Below are 19,099 nucleotides of genomic sequence, written 5' to 3'. Positions count from 1 at the left end.
CAAGTTTCTCTTCATAGCTAATACCTTCCAAACCAGGCAACATCCTAGTAAACTGTTTCTATACCCTCTCCAAAGCCTCCACATCATCTGGTAGTGAGACAACTAGAACTGTACACAATATTCCAAATGTGGCTCAACTAATACTCTATACAGCTGAAACATGACTTGCCACTTTTTAATTCCCTATGCTCTGACTGATGAAGGCAAGAATACCCTATGCTTTCTTGACCATTTTATAAACTTGTATTACTATGTGCACGGTATTGTGGCCCTGTACACCTAGATCCCTTTGTATGTTGATGCTACTAAGGATTCTGTCATTTACTATATAATTTCGTCCTGCATTACATCTTACAAAATGCATTACCTTGCATTTGTTCAGATTAACTCCATCTGCCATTTCTCCACCCAAGTACATAGTACACAGAACATTACAGTGCAGTACAGGTCCTTCGGCCCTTGATGTTGCATTGACTTGTGGAGCCAATTTGAAGCCCATCTAAGCTACACTTCTCCATTCTCATCCATATGCCTATCCAATGACTACTTGAACGACCTTAAAGTTGGCAAGTCTACTACTATTGCAGGCAGTGCATTCCATGCCCCTATTGCTATCTGAGTAAAGAAACTACCTCTGATTTCTGTCCTTTATCTCTCATCTTTCAATTTGAAGCTATGTCCCCGCGTGCCAGCTATCATCATCCAAGGAAAAAGGCTCTCACTGTCTAATCTATCTAACCTCTAATTATCTTATATGTCTTAATTACATCGCCTCTCAACCTTCTGTCTAATGAAAACAGCCTCAAGTCCCTCAGCCTTTCATCATAAGACCTTCTTTCCATACCAGGCGACATCCTAGTAAATCTCCTCTAAACCCTTTCCAAAGCTTCTACATCCTTTCTATAATGCAGTGACCAGAACTGTACGCAATACTCCAAATGTGGCCGCACCAGAATTTTGTGCTCTGGCCTACCTCTATCTTGCTGTATCCTTTGGCAATCTTCCTTATGATCTGCTCTTGCAATCTTTGTCTGCAAACTTACTAATCATGTCACCTACATTGTCCTCTAATTGATTTATATCATAAATAACAGGTGTCCCAGTGTCACTTTTTGCCAAACACGACAGGTCACAGATCTCCACTCTGAAAAATACCCTTCCACCACCACTCTCTGCCTTGTATGACCAAGTTAAAAATCACACACCAGGTTGTAGTCCAATAGGTTTATTTGGAAGCACTAACTTTCAAGGTGCTGCCTATTCACCACCTGATGAAGAGGCAGTGTCTCGAAAGCTAGTGCTTCCAAATAAACCTGTTGGACTATATCTGGTGTTGTGTGATTTTTTACTTTGTCCAATCCAGTCCAGCTCTAGCACCTCCAAATCATTCTATGACTAAGCCAGTTCACTATCTAGCTCATCGTGTATCCCATGTGACTTAAGCTTTTGTGTCAGTCTGTCCTGAGAGACCTTGTTAAACTCCTTGCTAAAGTCCATATAAACAACATCTACCCTGCCCTCATCAATCATCTTTGTCAGTTTTTCTAAAACTCAATCACATTTGTGAAACATGATCTTCCCTGCACAAAACCATGCTGCCTTTTGCTAATAAATCTGTATTTTTCCAAATGGGACTAAACCTTTATTGGTCAGAGTATTGAGTCCAGGAGTTGAGAGGACATGTTGCGGCTGTACAGGACATTGGTTAGGCCACTGTTGGAATATTGCATGCAATTCTGGTCTCCTTCCTATCGGAAAGATGTTGTGAAACTTGAAAGGGTTCAGAAAAGATTTACAAGGATGTTGCCAGGGTTGCAGGATCTGAGCTATAGGGAGAGGTTGAATAGGCTGGGGCTATTTTCCCTAGAGCATTGGAGTCTGAGGGGTGACCTTCCAGAGGTTTATAAAATTGTGAGGGGCATGGATAGGATAATAGACAAAGTCTTTTCCGTGGGGTGGGGGAGTCCAGAACTAGAGGGCATAGGTTTAGGGTGAGAGGGGAAAGATATAAAAGAGACCTAAGGGACAACTTTTTCACGCAGAGGGTGGTACGTGCATGGAATGAGCTGCCAGAAGAAGTGGTGGAGGCTGGTACAATTACAACATTTAAGAAGCATCTGGATGGGTATATGAATAGGAAGGGTTTGGAGGGATATGGGCCGGGTGCTGGCAGGTGGGACTAGATTGGGTTGGGATATTCGGTTGGCATGGACAAGCTGGATCGAAAGTTCTGCTCCCATACTGTACATCTCTATGACTCTATCTTATTCCTAAGAATCTTCTCCAATAATTTCTATACCACTGACATAAAGCTCACTATCCTGCAAAGTCCCAGATTATCCCTGTTGACCTTCATAAATAAAGGAACAATATTGACTGTCCTCCAGTTCTCTGGAACCTCTCCTGTGCCCTAAAGAGGATACAAAGATCTTGTATAAGGCCCCAGCAATTTCTACACCTGCCCCCTTATCATTCTGGAATAGATCTACCGGGTCCTGGGGACTGGGCTAAATTAATGCTTTTCAAAACAGCCAACACCTCCTTCTTTTTTGTATTAACATGCCCTAGAGTATTGAATACTTCTTCTGACAATCACCATCTTTTGTGAACACCAATGCAGAATATTTAAGTACCTCAACCACTTCCTCTGGTTACACACATAAACTCCCTCCTTGGTCCTTGAATGGATCTTTCCTTTCTCTAATTATCATCTTGCTACCTATATCACCGAGATTTACCTTAATCCTGTTTGCCAAAAAATATTTCATGGTCCCTTTTAACCCCCCCACTTCTTTGTTTGAGTTCTTTTCAGCTATCTTGAACCAGTTTCCTGAACCTCACATATGGCTCCTTTTCCTTTCTGACTAAACTCTCAATTTCTGGCAATTAAATATCCCAGGATATAGATGCTTCAGGCAGGATAAAGAGGGAGGGAAAAGGGGTAGAGGAGTTGCTTTGCTGGTCAGAGAGGATATCACCGCTGTGCTGAAGGAGGGCACAATGGAAGACTCGAGTAGTGAGGCAATATGTGCAGAGCTCAGAAATAGGAAGGGTGCGGTAACAATGTTGAGGCTGTACTGCAGGCCTCTCAACAGCAAATGTGAGATAGGGGTATAAATATTTAAGCTGAAAATGTGTTGCAGGAAAAGCGCAGCAGGTCAGGCAGCATCCAAGGAGCAGGAGAATCGACGTTTCGGGCATGAGCCCTTCTTCAGGAATCATTCCTGAAGAAGGGCTCATGCCCGAAACGTCGATTCTCCTGCTCCTTGGATGCTGCCTGACCTGCTGCGCTTTTCCAGCAACACATTTTCAGCTCTGATCTCCAGTATTTGTAGTCCTCACTTTTTCCCGTATAAATATTTAAACAGATCATGGAAAGATGTAGGAACAACATGGTGGTGGTGATAGGAGATTTTAATTTTCTCAATATTGACTGGGGTTCATTTAGTGTTAGAGGTCTAGGTGGAGCAGAATTTGTAAGGAGCATCCAAAAGGGTTTTATAGAGCAGTATGTAAATAGTCCAATTCAAGCAGAGGCGATACTGGACCTGGTATTAGGGAAAGCCCAGCCAGATGGTTGAAATTTCAACAGGGAATTACTTTGGGAATAGTGATTACAATTCCCAAGTTTTAGAATATTCATGGACAAAGATGAGAGCGGTCCTAAAGGAAGAGTTCTAAATTGGGGGAAGGCCAATTATAATAAAATTCAGCAGGAGCTGGGAAACATGGTTTGGATTAGCTGTTTGAAGGTGAATCCATATTTGCTATGTGGGAGGCATTTACAGAGAGGTTGATTAGAGTGCAGAACAGACATGTCCCTGTGAAAATGAGGGATAGAAATGGCAACATTAGGGAACCACAGATGAGAGGTGAAATTGTCAGACTCGCTAAGAGGAAAAAGGAAGCATACACAAGGTCTAGATGACTGAAAACAGACAAAGCCTTGGAAGAATATCGGAAAAGTAGGACCAGTTTGAAACAAGGAAAAAGGACTAAAAGGGATCATGACATATCTTTAGCAAGTAGGGTTAAGGAAAATCCCAAAGCCTTAATATTCATATCGAAGAAGCAAGAGGATAACTAGAGAAAGGGTTAGCCCACTCAAGGACAAGGGAAGGATGTTATGCGTGGAATCAGAGAGAATGGGTGAAATTCTTAGAGTACTTTGAATCGGTATTCAGCGAGGAAAGGGACATGACAAATGCTGAGGCTAGGGATAGATGTTTGTTTACTCGAGGTCAAGTCAGCATAAGGAGGGAGAAAGTGGTAGATATTCTAAGAGGCGTTAAGGTGGATAAGTCCCCAGATCCGGATGGAATCTATCCCAAATTACTGAGAGACGTGAGAGAGGAAATAGCTGGGGCCTTAACAGATATCTTTGCAGCATCTTTGAACACGGGTGAGGTCCTGGTGGACTGGAGAATTGCTACTGTTGTCCCCTTGGTTAAGAAGGGTAACAGGGATAATCCAGGTAACTATCGACCGGTGAGCCTGACGTCAGTGGTAGGTAAGCTGCTGGAGAAGATACTGAGGGATAGGATCTATTTACATTTGGAAGAAAATGGGCTTATCAGTGACAGGCAACATGGTTTTGTGCAGGGAAGGTCATGCCTTACCAACTTAATAGAATTCCTTGAGGAAGTGACAAAATTGATTGATGAGGGAAGGGCTGTAGTTGGTATACAGATGGATTTAAATAAGACATTTGATAAGGTTCCCCATGGTAGGCTGATGAAGAAATTGAAGTCGCATGGGGTCCAGGGTGTACTAGCTAGATGGATAGAGAACTGGCTGGACAGCAGGAGACAGAAAGTAGTAGTAGAAGGAAGTTTCTCAAAATAGAGAACTGTGACTAGTGGTGTTCCACAGGGATCCATGTTTAGACTACTGTTGTTTGTGATATATATAAGTGATCTGGAGAAAGGTATAGGTAGTCTGATTAGCAAGTTTGCAGATGACTCTAAGATTGGTGGACTAGCAGATAGTGTGAAGAGGACTATCAGAGAATGCAGCAGAATATAGATAGATTGGAGAGTTGGGCAGAGAAATGGCACATGGAATTCCATTCGAGCAAATGTGAGGTGATGCATTTTGGAAGATCCAATTCAAGAGCGAACTATACGGTAAATGGAAATATCCTGTGGAAAATTGGTGTAAAGAGAGATCTAGGTGTTCAGGTCCATTATACCCTGAATGTGGCAATGCAGGTCAATAGAGTGGTCAAGAAGGCATATGGCATGCTTTCCTTCATCAGACAGGGTACTGAGTACAAGAGTTGACAGGCCGTGTTACAGTTGTATAGAACTTTGGTTCAGCCACATTTGGAATACTGCGTATAGTTCTGGTTGCCACTTTACCAAAAAGATATGGATCCTTTGGAGAGGGTGCAGAGGAGGTTCACCAGGATGTTGCTTGGCATGGAGGGTGTTAGCTATGAAAAGAGTTTGAGTAGATTAGGATTATTTTCATTAGAAAGACAGAGATTGAGAAGGGGAACTAATTGTGGTCGACAAAATCATGAGAGGAATAGACAGGGTGGATAGCAAAAGGCTTTTTCCTAGAGTGGAGGACTTAATTACTAGAGGTTCATGGTGAGGTTGGAAAAGTTTAAGGAAGATATGTGTGGTACGTTCTTTACACAGAGAGTGATGGGTGCTTGGAAAGCGTTACCAGCGGAGATGGTAGAGGCACATTAGCATCATTTAAGATGTACCTCGACAGATACATGAATGGGCAGGGAGCAGAGGGATACAGATCCTTAGAAAATAGGTGGCAGGTTAGGTAGAGGATCTGAATTGGGCAGACTTGGAGGTCTGATGGGCCTGTTCCTGTGCTGTAACTTTCTTTGTTCTTTGTTGTCCTGTCGTCCACAGTTCTTGAATCTTTTGAGTCCATTACAATCTCCTACTTTAGATGGGTGTCCTAGAGCCCTGTTTAAAGAACAGCAGTGTAAACTTTGCAGATGATACAGAACTTGGAAATGTAATAGATTGTGAGGAGGCCAGCCGTTGCCTTCAGAATGACATAAGATTTGAAATCTGCAGAAACATGGCAGATGGAGTTCAATAAAGCAATGTGTGAAGAGATGCACTTTGGAAAAACTAATATGAAAAGGCAAGACACTAAAAATGGTCCAAGTCTGATAGGTGTTGATGAGCAGTGACCTTGGTATCCATAGAAACAAATGTGGCAGGATAGGTTTATAAATGGTTAGAAAAAAGCATATTCATTACCTTATAAGATCTTGCTCATATCTAGTGACATGAAGAAGGCAAAGCACGTGCTTATTTCCATCACTATTTTTTTCCTGGAATAGATTGCCAGTCTGTTTCCAGATGCTAACTCTTGGAGGTACCATTCCACACCATGTACAGCTGAGCAGCTCTCAAAGCTTGTAACAATTAGATGTATTGAAGAATTCATAGGCTAATATCAAATCATTTGGCTGCATTATGAATGTACATTCTCTGACCGTCAAGTCCTGGAGTGGGACTTGAAACCAAAGTTTGATGTCTCAGAGGCAGGGATGCTCACCACCAGGTCTCCTTGTAAGTAGAGAAAGCTACCAGGAAAGTGGTAAAAGTAGATATATAATAAATTTTAAGAGGCGTTTAGAGAGACAAATGAACAGGCAAGGAAAGGGGGATATGGACAATGTGCAGGCAGGTAGGGTTAGTTTAGATTGACATCATTGTCGGCACAAACATTGATGGGCTGAAGGGCCTATTCCTTTGCTGTACTATTCTTTGCTCTATGTCTTGAAAACAACTGGCTAAGCATCAGAGATAGACGCACACCTTGGCAGCACACTACAGAAAGACACGAAGGCCTCAGAAAAAGGAAAGCAGAGATTTATTGGGCTGTTGCTAGAGCTGAAGGACATCAGTTATGAAGGAAGATTAGTAAAGTTACAATTATTAGAATCTCCAAGGTGAATTCAAGATGAAAGTTTTAACATGATCAATAAAGGTTTTTCCCTCTGGTTAGTGACTCAAAAACTGAAGGTCAGATTTAAAGCCATTGGCAAAAGATAGAAATACAGAAAAGACAGAAGGGCATTCAGCCCGTTGAGCCTACTTTGTCATTTTAGATCATGGCTGTTAGTCTACCTCAACACAATATTCCATGTCATCCCTGTATTCCTAGATAGCTGTCATGATTTGGAACACTTACTGATGATTCTCCTACTAATATTCCATGGTATTTACTGGGATTTTACTGGGCACTTGAGAATGGAAAGCCATTTCCAGTTACAAACCAGAAGTCAACATCTACTTCTACTTTTTCAAAGGGAAGCACCGGAGGACAGACAAAGTCGCCTCCTTCCCTGTTCAAGTTCTTGTGATTTTAACATAAAAGCTGCAATATACTTTTCAAACAAAGAAAAACTATTGGGTTGAAATTGGAGATAAAGTGAGAGAATGCAAGTGACTACCATTCTACAGAGATCTAGCATGGGTTAAATGCACCGAATGGCCCACCTTCAGTGCTATTTGACTGGAGAACTCCAATTATGGCAACATTGTAGTAATTAGTGAAAGTATACCATAATTTGTGCAGACCATATAGATAGTGCTGGGCAGACTATTCTGGCGTGGTGGTAGTGTCCCTACCTCTGTGCCAAGAGGTCTGCATTCAGGTCCCACCTACCCCAGAGCAGTGCAATATACTCTCAGAACAAGTTGTTTCGAATATATCTGGATTGCACAGGATTTCAACCGCAGAATGTACAATATAACGCGATTAGTCTTCATCTGAGGTCCAGTAAGAGATGCTATTTATCATAACACTAAAGGACGGTATATAGAGAACGGATTTTATTTTTATTTAAGTGTTTATGAAGTGACAAGTCATTGACATTTATCTAAATTCTGGCGGGATTCCAGCTCAGGCACCAGCAAAACAGCATGTGTGAGGCCACAAAGCGCTTTCTGATGTGAATATGCAGAAGCTAGGGGCAGTGGGAGTTTCCCTGTCCGTGTTCAACAGCGTCTCTTGTATCTGAACGAAAACACCAGATTTCCCCCTTTTAATCCCACAAATAGATTAATCAATCGGGGTCATTTTAATTTGTAGCGAGTTTGTATAAGTCCATGTAACACGCCAGAATTTCCTCTTTAAGGATTGTGATTGTGGGAGGCGGGAGGGGTCGGACAGAAGTATCCCACCTCACTGAGGAAGGAGCAGCTCCGAAAGCTGATACTTCCAAATAAACCTGTTGGACTATAACCTGGTGTTGTTCGGATTAATTATGTTAAAAATCAGAATCAATTCGCTATCCTATTGCGAAAACAATGCCTTCGCCTTGCCCCCAGCGCTGGAAACGCGGTTCCGTTTTGCACGGACTGTCCCTTCCCTACACTTCAGCGCTTTGGGTTCCTCCAACGAGCAGAGTTCCCTTCAACCGAGAATTTTTGGGAAGTTCAGCCAGAGCCAGCCCATTCTGAAGAAGGGTCCTAGTGGAATAGAAACTTTAACTCGGTTCGTCTGCCCACAGGCACTGCCAGTCCTACTGAGTTTCTCCAGCATTTTGAGTCGCTGGCTCCCTTGGTTGAAAATGGAAATTACAAAGAGATGAACCAAGCCAGGAGGCGCGCAAACGTAAGCCCCACCAGTCCACACACACACAGCTGTAAAATTTCAAACTGGAACCATCATTCCCATCGTCTTGGGAAGATCTCAGCGCCCGAAGTGTGATCCCTAAACTTGCGTTAAGTCTGGAGACAAACTGCATTGCATCTCTCCCTTGCAAAAAGACTCCCCTTGCTCCCCACTGGCGGGCATCATCATTGGGATTCTCACTGCATTCTGTATGGTACTGGAGTTGGGATGGAAATACTGGCCGCATAGGCAGCACCCAAAATCCCATGTACGATAACGACATGTAACGCTTCATTAACAACGTACTGCCTCAACTGGCCGTCTATGAGCAAGCCTGGGACATTGTCACAACCTTCGGATGAAAAGCTACATCGGTGATTCTATTTGCCCGAAGCACTAGGGTATGGCTTTTTATTTTTATCCTGTGTAAAACCAGGATTCTAACCTCTCCCTCCACCCACACCGCCCCACACAAACACATACACACAGAGAAACGAATAGGTGCAAAATTGGACATTTACAGACGTGGCTTTGCCGCACTCACCCTTGCGTGTTGCATATAAAGCGATCAAAGCAATGACTACAATCATCAGTAAAACCACGATGGTGGTCAGCCCGATCTCCAGAGAGCTCCATGACTTCCACGACTTCTTCGTTTTTTGCGGGTTCCTTTCGACTATATCCATTTGGCTTTCAGACTTGCCCATAACAACCACCTGAAGAGCAAACGCATAGTTAAACCCCTTCCATAGCCAGCTCTACCAAACCACCTTCCCCAGATGTTGCACGGTTATAAGAGCGAAAATCGGTGTACTCGATTATATCAACCGCACCCACCGAACGTCCATATCCATGATTATCTACACTATCATTTTAAACGGTGTCCTGAAGTCAACATTCTGTCTCCTCGAGTTTTGAAATAATTACAGCCTCTGTGCAGTTGCACCAAAATATATAATTTGCCAACTTTAGAACGACCAGCATGTGTACTTTGTTGTGAATCCCTGGAGCAAACTGAACTCAGAGAACATCCCCCTTGAATCTAAAGGGAATTCCAGGCATACACTCAGCTCCGAGGAACAAACAGGATGCAATTCCTTGTCTCCCTCATCAGATTTCCCCCTTTGACAGAATTAACAGCCGTGCACAGAGCGATTTTAACCAGACAAGTGCACTATTTTCACATTAATCGTGCAAAGTAAATGAGACACGTTCCATCCGAAAGAACAATATAATGCAACTAATTGGGCGATGGAGAGTCACGGATGTCATAAAATTATAGAGAGGCGCCCTCCGATCAACTTGGTAATAAATTTGGGTCGCGTTGGTATCTTGGAAGAACAAGTAAAAATTTGCAACTAACTTTAGTTCTGTAAAGTTTGGGAGTGAGAGAGTGACTCCGAAGTGTTATTTGGGAGTGGCGTATCAGAGTGTACTTACACAGAGCAGAGAAGCAGCCTAACAGCTGCTGGGCAGTGACATAGGAGAAGTGAAAGGTAACTGTTTAGATCTGGTGCAATAAACCAGCCCCCGGAACTGCGAGACAGTCAGAGCAAAAACACCAATAATCATCAAGTCTGCTTTATTGGATGCGCTGTTACAATCAAATCGGGGGTTAAAGACCATTCGCGTCTGGCGCCCAGGGAACGCCTGATCAGCATTTCAACGGCAATTGTATTAACTTAGATAGACACAGATATTGGTTGAAGACTCTAAAACATGGGTGTTGGGGGGCAGGGGAGCGCAGGCTAAGGATAATTTCAGACTGAGATGAAACGTTTCAAACATATCTAAGGCTACGTCACAAGTTTGGCCTCTGAAGAAAGCAAGGTGAAAGTGTGTGTGATCCACTGCTTTTAGTTTGTACGCTGTTAGGTGAAGAGACAGGAGAGCTGAAATTGGAGTGAAAACAATGAACAAGTGAGTTAATGGGGTGAGGGGTGGAATAGTGGGTTCAGAGAGAGAGCAGAGCATCTCTTGTTTAAAGTATCACTTACATGTGTATAACAACGAATCAAGCCAGCATAATTACATTTTTTTTAGAGGGATGTACAAATGATGTATTTGGGAGACTAGGAATGAAAGTTGATATTGGTTTATTTGAGTTATATTAAAAAAATGAATTCAATCTGTTGGGATATGAAACTGCAGATACAGTTCCACATAAAATCTAGCCCCTCTGTTCCAAACGCATCCAGCTGGTTTGCCAATGGATAGAATTAATTTGGTATTGACATTTTTTGTGTGCTAGTGACATGTGATAAAACAGAACTTGAATATTGTTGAAATTAAGACACCTTTTGTTGGAGCCTTCCATCTCGAGGGCAATTCGCAAGAAATACCAAATTCATAGGGCAAACAGTATTCACAACATGCTTCAGCAACTGTTACCGTTTAGACAGCGTACTCCCGAGTCTACCTGGGGTCACTAGTTTCTTTAGGACGGGGTGTGCAGCGAGAAGAATTACTGTAACAGATTTGTATCCGATATCACAGCACCCTTCAACCGTAAAACAGAGGGGCGCGTCTATTGCAAGTAATACGATAGTGACTATATTCTCATTTTACAACCTTCTCGTTGGGAATACAAGTTTTAAATTTGGCGAACTGTCTCCTCCGCTTAGAAGAATCTCTGATAGGAGGGTGTTCTTATTTTTATTGTTGTTGCTGGGATTGTTTCTTTATATATAACTGGTGTCCTGGACTTTATCCCGGTGATGGCAAACTAAAGGGGGTGAGGTCATAGGGAACTGATCAGATCTTGAGCATCTGAAATAAAAATCTGCTGAAGATTCCTGAGTAGAAAATGGCATGGAAAGATGCGCGTCAGTCAATGGGATGGAAAATTCCCGGGGTGCTTTAATTTCAGACCAAGTTCAGAGCGGGCAATAGACTCTGTACCGAACAAGTTGAGCAGAAGGGCGTGAATAAAGGTTGTGTCACGCTGCAAAGTGAGATTAAGCTTCGAAGCGGAAAGTCCAAAGGCTCGCTTTTTTTTTCTGCCGACCTGTTGGTTTTGAAATAAGCTGCCGCTGATGTGTGGATCACCTTTAACCACTTCAAGTCACGTCGTGCTGTCGCCCGGGTCCCGATCACCGGCTGGGGGACTTGGCTGTCGAGAGGGGAGTAGGGGGGACGCAGCTCACCCGCAAACACGCAGGCCACCCGTCGGCTTCTCCAGCTCCTCTTTGGAGGAAAGCAAGGCATCCTCTACCTCTCCTCAGCCCCTGGCCCGCAATCATCCCCAACCCCACAAAGCCCCTGACCGAAACCTAACAAAAACACAATTCCTTGAAATTGAATTTCGAAAGCTTTTTGAGGGAGGGGGCGTCGAGTGAAGGTCAACACTGGCAATGGATGGGGTCAGCTTTCCAGTGAAAGTGGACAGGTAATCTTCAACCCACCCTCTACCTCAGACCACTGTCCAGATCATTCCACCTCCTCATGTATTTATTATTTTGTTTTGGATATGAATGTGTTGTCAATATCATTCAAACACTTGACTAACTGTGATCCATTAACCAAGTCCTTGTCAAACGCTTAGAGGTGAACGCATTCCTGATTAACATAAGGCATCTTTTACAGGCTGATTGCAAATGGAATTATATGCCCTGGACCTCGGTTCCACCTATTGGATATGCAACAAGTCTTTAGTGAGATGCTATCACCTTCAAACAAATGTCAGGGTTCAAATTTCAGAAACATCACACATTTAGCACCGTCTTTCTTTAAAAAAAATGTGTAGAACTATTTTGTTTATCTCTCTCTCCCCCTCTCTCTCTCTCTCAGTTGCCTTCATGAAGACAACACACACACACACACACACACAGAGCGAACTTACCAGGTATCTGTTGTGTGGCTTGCTCCAGTGTCATTGGATGTCACTGGCCAATCAGACCGAGAACACAGGCAGCGGCAGTCATGGTGATATTTCCCAGGTGATAGTGTCAATTCCCCAATCCAGCCCAGAGAGAAGGAGAATGTTATAGACACCACCATTAAGCCGCGGTCAGACCCTTTAGTCTCTCTCTCTGCCTGTCTGTCTGTCTGTCTCTCTCTCTCTCTCGGCCTTTCCGCTCGGATCACACGGAAACTTGTGAGCAGCACCTCCCCAGCGACATGTATCTTCCAGCGGCAACCTGATCCTACATTTAGCCGCTCTGGCTCTTGCTCAACGTGGTTCAGCTGATTCTGAAATCACCGAGGAAATGAGGAGGAGGGGAGGGGGGAGGACGGGGGGTGGAGGTGGAAGCAGGAGCAGAAGATGGGAGGGGGGGTTTGCCTTCCAGGATCCGAGAGAAGCGCGCAAGTTCCTTCAGTGAGTGCATGACCTGGAGCTTTCTATTCGTGGACGGCGAGCACGCCTTGGAACTTGCCTGAGCCCAGGAGCTGCCTGTCAGAAGTCCGCCTGACAGTCGTGCAGACTCACTGGCAGGATCGCCGTCTCTCCCTCCGAGCACACACATTCTTAAATCATTGCGAATGAATTCCCAGGCCCTCTGCCTCTCGAAATTCAGACGCACGATTCCTGGCAACTTTATCCTGCACAAATCTTCCAATATTCCTTCCCTCGCCCTGGGGTCTGCGCCGTTTCTTTGACATATTGGGCGAATACTGGTTGGTCCGTCGAGTCCGCCGTTCAATATTGGCGCCTGCAGAGTCGTTAATAGACACTTACCCAATTTCCCCAACCAGGTAATCCCTCTGGAAGATGACCAAAAAAAAAAGCAGCTATAACATATCCTGCATGCCCACCCTTGCAGCCCCTGTCAAAATCAGGTCAAACAGACCATATTCCTCAAATTGATTTGGAGATGCCAGTGTTGGACTGGGGTGTACAAAAGTTAAAAAAAATCACACATCAGGTTTATTTGGAAGCACTAACTTTCGAAGCACTGCTCTTTCATCAGGTGAAGGGGCAGCGCTCCGAAAGCCAGTGCTTCCAAATAAACCTGTTGGGCTATAACCCGGTGTTGTGTGATTTTTTTAAACTATGTTTCTTATCAATTCTGCGTGCTTCCTCAGTAATGCGTTAATCCCTCTCAAGGCGAGGTTCAGCTCCCCATTCAATCCACAGGCTCAATACCCTTTGGGACACAGACACCGACCAAGTCTCCATAGTTGGAACACACCTCCCCCCATCATTCCCCACCACCACCACTCCGCGTCCGTTTCTCTTCAATCTGTCAGACAGAAAGCGTATGTTAACACACTGGCAATGCGACTGTCGTCTTATTTTACACACATCTATCAGATCACCTCTACCCCTCCGCAACTCCACACTACAATAGTGGAATTATTCAAATGCTGCGTCTAACTTAAGATATTCATGGGTTTTTTTTTTGCCAGGGCTTTGGGCATTTGAAAACCAGGAATTAGGAACGATAAATGTATTTGGCTCAGACTGTCAGGACCCTTCCGTCAAGATGATTGTGCATTTGACCGAGGAGATGAGCACAAGGCCTCCTTTATTATGCAGTTTAGTCCTGGCAAGGTGAAGCACAGAAACAGAAAATTGAGGCCCTGTCTGCCCACTCATAGAGTCATAGAGGTGTACAGCACAGGAACAGACCCTTCAGTCCAACTCGTTCATGCCAACCAGATATCTTAAATTAATCAAGTCCCATTTGCTAGCACTTGGCCTATATCCCTTGAAACCCTTAGTATTCTTATACCCATCCTGATGCCTTCTAAATGTAATTGTATGAACCTTCTCCACTTCATCTGGCAGCTTATTCCATCCACCCTCTGTGTGAAAATGTTGTCTCTTCGGTGCCTTTTTAATCTTTCCCCTCTCACCCGAAATCTATGGTCTCTAGTTCTGGACTCCCCCACCTCAGGGAAAAGACTTTGTCTATCTATCCTATCCATGCCCCTCATAATTTTGTAAACCTCTATAAGGTCACCCCTCAGCCGGCGACGCTCCAGGGAAAACAGCCCCGTCCTGTTCAGCCTCTCCCTGTAGCTCAGATCCTCCAACCCTGGCAACATCCTTGTAAATCTTTTCTGAACCCTTTCAAATTTCACAACATCTTTCCAATAGGAAGGAGACCAGAAGTGCACGCAATATTCCAACAGTGGCCTAACCAATGTCCTGTACAGCCGCAACATAACCTCCCAACTCCTGTAATCAATACACTGACCAATAAAGGAAAGCATATCAAACGCTTTCTTCACTATCCTATCTACCTGCGACTCCACTTTCAAGGAGCTATGAACCTGCACTCCAAGGTCTCTTTGTTCAGTAACACTCCCTAGAACCATACCATTAAGTGTATAAGTCCTGCTAACATTTGCTTTCCCAAAATGCAGCACCTCGCATTTATCTGAATTAAACTCCATCTGCCATTTCTCAGTGCATTGGCCCATCTGGTCAAGATCCTGTTGTAATCTGAGGTAACCCTCTTCGCTTTCCACTTCACCTCCAATTTTGGTGTCATCTGCAAACTTACTAACTATACCTCTTATGCTCGCATCCAAATCATTTATGTAAATAACAAAAAGTCGAGGGCCCAGCACCGATCCTTGTGGCACTCCAATGGTCACAGGCCCCCAGTCTGAAAAACAACCCTCCACCACCACCCTCTCTCTTCTACCTTTGAGCCAGTTCTGTATCCAAATGGCTAGTTCTCCCTTAAGCTCTGCAATTCCCTCTCTAGCTCTCTCTTTTCACAGAATCGTAGAGTCCTTCAGCATGAAGACAGGCCATTTGACCCGAACTGGTCTATGCTGACCAAAATGTCCATCAATGCTAATTTCCTTTCCTTGTCACTTAGTACATATCCTTCTAAACTTTTCCTGTCTATATATATGTTCAAATGCCTTTTAAATGTTGTTGATGTACTAGCCTCAACCACATCGCTGGCAGCTCATTCTGTATGTGAACCATGCCCTGTGTAAAAAAGTTGCCCTGCAGGTTCACTTTTATTCTTTCCCTTCTCACCTTAAACTGATGCCCTCTACTCCTTGATTCCCCAACCCTGAGAAACCCTTTTCCTTTAACGTACCCCTCAAAAAGCTTACCTCTTTACTCCACTTTTACAACCGCTGATGCTAATGTCTCCTTATGTAGCTGGGTGTCACACCATGATTTTTAACATTCGTATGAAGCACTCTGGGATATTTAATTGTACTGAAGACATTACACGAATGTGATTATTATTGTAGGACCTTCCAGTGTAGAAATTGGCTGTCATGTTTCCTACATTATAACAGTGACTACACTAATGTAGGTACACTTTTGATGTAAAGCACATTAGGATGTTCTGAACTGATGTAAAACCCAATGTTGACAAAAATCCACAATAAAAGGTATCTGGATTATGGTGATGGAATGCGTCAAATTCTGACTTTATTTCTTAGAATTTTCATCGCAAATTATTTATTATTCCATCCATTTTTCTGTGAAAACTATAAATCGGTGCCACTTCTACTTGACTTTGCTGATTCCAGTAAATCTGCATCTGAATATATCCCACTTAAAGAGACATTGTCATCCATTTAACTCATTTGAATAAAATGCTCTTTTAGGTTAACCAACCAGGCAAACAACTGTTTTGTTTGTATTACATGATGGGAATTGAGGTTACTGAGGAAATTGCAATTTACCAGAACACTCCTTGCAAGTTGTGTCACCCTTTGAAAAGCCACTGTAGAACTCTTCCTTATTCATATTTACTTATAACCTAAAACAGCAAGTCACAAACGTACATTCTGCGGTAATGTGGGGCTGTGTTTTTACTGAAGCATCATCTTTCTCAGTTCCACTATGAGGAAATACCATACAATGATTCACCCACATCTCTTATACAATTCTTACTTCTGATCTTTGCATTCTAGCATATATCACTAATAAATCATAGCAAAACAGATATATATATATATATATATATGAATAACAAAACAAAAACAGAATAACAAAATGGAGCCAGACAAATGCATTAACCTTTTTCAATCTCTTCTAATCATCCCGTTACCATGGTTATCTTGCCCTCTTAAACTCATATCATTTTATTACTGTAAGCATGGATGTGCAAACTAACATATTTCAGACTATCCCAAATATGGCTGACTGGCTGTCACATATACAATCACCTTTCTAGGATCTGGAGGGATCATTGCCAAAAGCTCATTTACATCATGCAAGTCGTGCTCAGCAGAAATTTGATTTGCTGGCGATCAGAGTCTAAATGAGAGTGGTGCTGGAAAAGCACAGCAGGTCAGGCAGCATCCGGCGAGTAGGAAAATCTGATTTAACTCATTGGGCACTGACCTAAGTGAGAACCCAGGAATTGAGATATTCAGAAACTGTGGCTTATTGTCCCACTCTATCAGAATCACTATAATAACAATAACAAACTGTGAATGCTGGGCATCTGAAACAAAATAACAGACATTGCTGCAGAAACGAAACAGAAGTGGCAGAATCTGGACAGAGAAAAGCAGAGTTAACATTTTGAGTCCAGTGACCCTTCAGGTTCTGATGAAGGATGATTGGAATTGAAATGTCAGCTCTGTTTTCCTCTCCATGAACACTGCTAGCTTTGTTGAGTATCTCCAGTACTACCTGCTTTTGTCTTAGAACCACAGTGTTGGTTACCCGAAACCAAGTATACTTAGAGTCACAGAGTCATACAGCAAAGAAACAGACCCTTTGATCCAACCAGCCTATGTCGATCATAATCCCAAATTAAACTATCCCTACCTGTCTGCTCTCGATCCATAACCCTCCAAACCATCCCTATTCATGAACTTACTTAAGTGTCTTTTAAACATTGTAACTGTGCCCCCATCCACCACTTTCCCAGAAGTTAACTCCACACGCAAACCACCCTCTGCGTAAACAATACGCCCCTCATGCCTGCTTTAAATCTGTCTGCTCTCACCTTAAATATATGAAATCCCCCATCCCAGGGAAAAGACATCTACCATTTATCCTATCCATGTCTTTCATGATTTTATAAACTCCAGATGCTTTTTAAATGTTGTAATTGTACAAGCCTCCACCACTTCCTCTGGCAGCTCATTCCATACATGTACAATCCTCTGCATGAAAAAGTTGCCCTTTTTATATCTTTCCCCTCTCACCCTAAACCTATGCCTTCTAGTTCTGGACTCCCGGACCCCAGTGAAAAAGACTTTGTCTATTTATCCTATCCATGCCCCTCATAATTTTGTAAACCTCTCTAAGGTCACCCCTCAGCCTTCAATGCTCCAGGGAAAACAGTCCTAGCCTATTTAGCCTCTCCCTATAGCTCAAATCTTCCAACCCTGGCAACAGCCTTGTAAATCTTTTCTGAACCCTCGGTCCCTCTCTTCTACAACAGGGCCAACCAATTCTAATCAACATTATAATGTATCAAAACTAAGAATGAAAGACATTGAATTTATATAATGCCTTTCACAACATCCCAAAGCACTTTAGAGCTAATTTCATAATTTTGAAAGATAGTAGTAAATATAATGTCGGAAATGCTGCAGTAAATCATCTCTTAACCATTATGGCAAAAACCCAATTTCATTAGAACAAAGAACTGAGGCTGCTGGAGTTCTGAAACAAACAGAAACAGAAATGGTTGGAGAAAATCAGCAGGTCTGGCAGCATCTATGGAATGAAAACAAAGTTAAGGTTTTGTGTTACTTCAGAACTATTTCCTGATATTAGTTGAGGGACAAATATTGACTAAGATGCTGGAGACCACTCCACTTTTCTTCAACAAAATAATGGCATGGAATTTTTGATGTTAACCTGAGGTGGAAGACGGAGCCTTAGTTGAGCGCTTGTTGAGAAACATATTTGTAAGGAGATTTCAGGTATCTGTAAGAATAGTTGGGTGGTTATGTAGGGGATTTTAATTTTCCACACATAGACTGGGACTGCCATAGGGCTTAGGGTTTAGATGGAGAGGAATTTGTTAAGAGTGTACAAGAAAAATTTCTGAATGGATTTACTTATTAGAGAAGGTGCAAAACTTGACCTACTCTTAGGAAGTAAGGCAGGGCAGGTGACTGAGGTGACAGTGGGGGAGCATTTAATAGCCAGTGACATAATTCTATTAGTTTCAAAATTGTGATGGTAAAGGATAGACTAGATCTAAAAGTTGAAGTTCTAAATTGGAGGAAGGCTAATTTTGACTGTATTAGGCATGAACTTTCAAAAACTGATTGGGTGCAGATGTTCACAGGTAAAGGGGTGGCTGGAAAATGGAAAGTCTTCAGAAATGAGATAACGAGAGTTCCGAGACAGTATATTGCTGTTAGAGTGAAAGGGAGGTGTAGGAAATGCTGGATGACTAAAGAAATTGAGTGTTTGGTCAAGAAAAAGAAAGAAACATATGTCAGGTATAGACAGGATAGATCGAGTGAATCCTTAGGAGAGTATAAAGTCAGTAGGATTATACTTAAGAGGGAAATCAGGAGGGCAAAAAGGGGACATGAGATAGCTTTGGCAAATAGAGTTAAGAAGAATCCTAAGGGTTTTTACAAATACTTTAAG

General features: G+C 42.9%; 1 protein-coding gene across 4 annotated transcripts in view; it reads right to left on the bottom strand.

The window, feature by feature from the left end:
- LOC132821793 (neprilysin-like) overlaps positions 1–12,784 on the bottom strand; it is a 190,893-nt gene extending 178,109 nt beyond the window's left edge. Inside the window, exons 1-2 of one of the 4 annotated variants that reach the window (XM_060834584.1) lie at positions 12,446–12,784; positions 9,149–9,320 (exon numbers count right to left, since the gene is read on the bottom strand). In XM_060834584.1, coding sequence (XP_060690567.1) covers positions 9,149–9,311 — 163 coding nt within the window. In that variant the 5' untranslated portion in view covers positions 9,312–9,320; positions 12,446–12,784. Of the gene's footprint in view, positions 1–9,148; positions 9,321–9,441; positions 9,561–9,967; positions 10,004–10,044; positions 10,063–12,445 lie in introns of those variants that run through there. The other 3 variants (XM_060834587.1, XM_060834586.1, XM_060834585.1) reach the window with 3 other exon arrangements.
- Between the last annotated feature and the right edge of the window lie 6,315 nt (positions 12,785–19,099).

The sequence above is a fragment of the Hemiscyllium ocellatum genome, chromosome 13 (assembly GCF_020745735.1).
Source record: "Hemiscyllium ocellatum isolate sHemOce1 chromosome 13, sHemOce1.pat.X.cur, whole genome shotgun sequence".
Classification (NCBI taxonomy): domain Eukaryota; kingdom Metazoa; phylum Chordata; class Chondrichthyes; order Orectolobiformes; family Hemiscylliidae; genus Hemiscyllium; species Hemiscyllium ocellatum.
The sequence above is the reverse complement of the archived record's forward strand: the minus strand, read 5'-3'. Positions and strand labels throughout refer to the sequence as shown.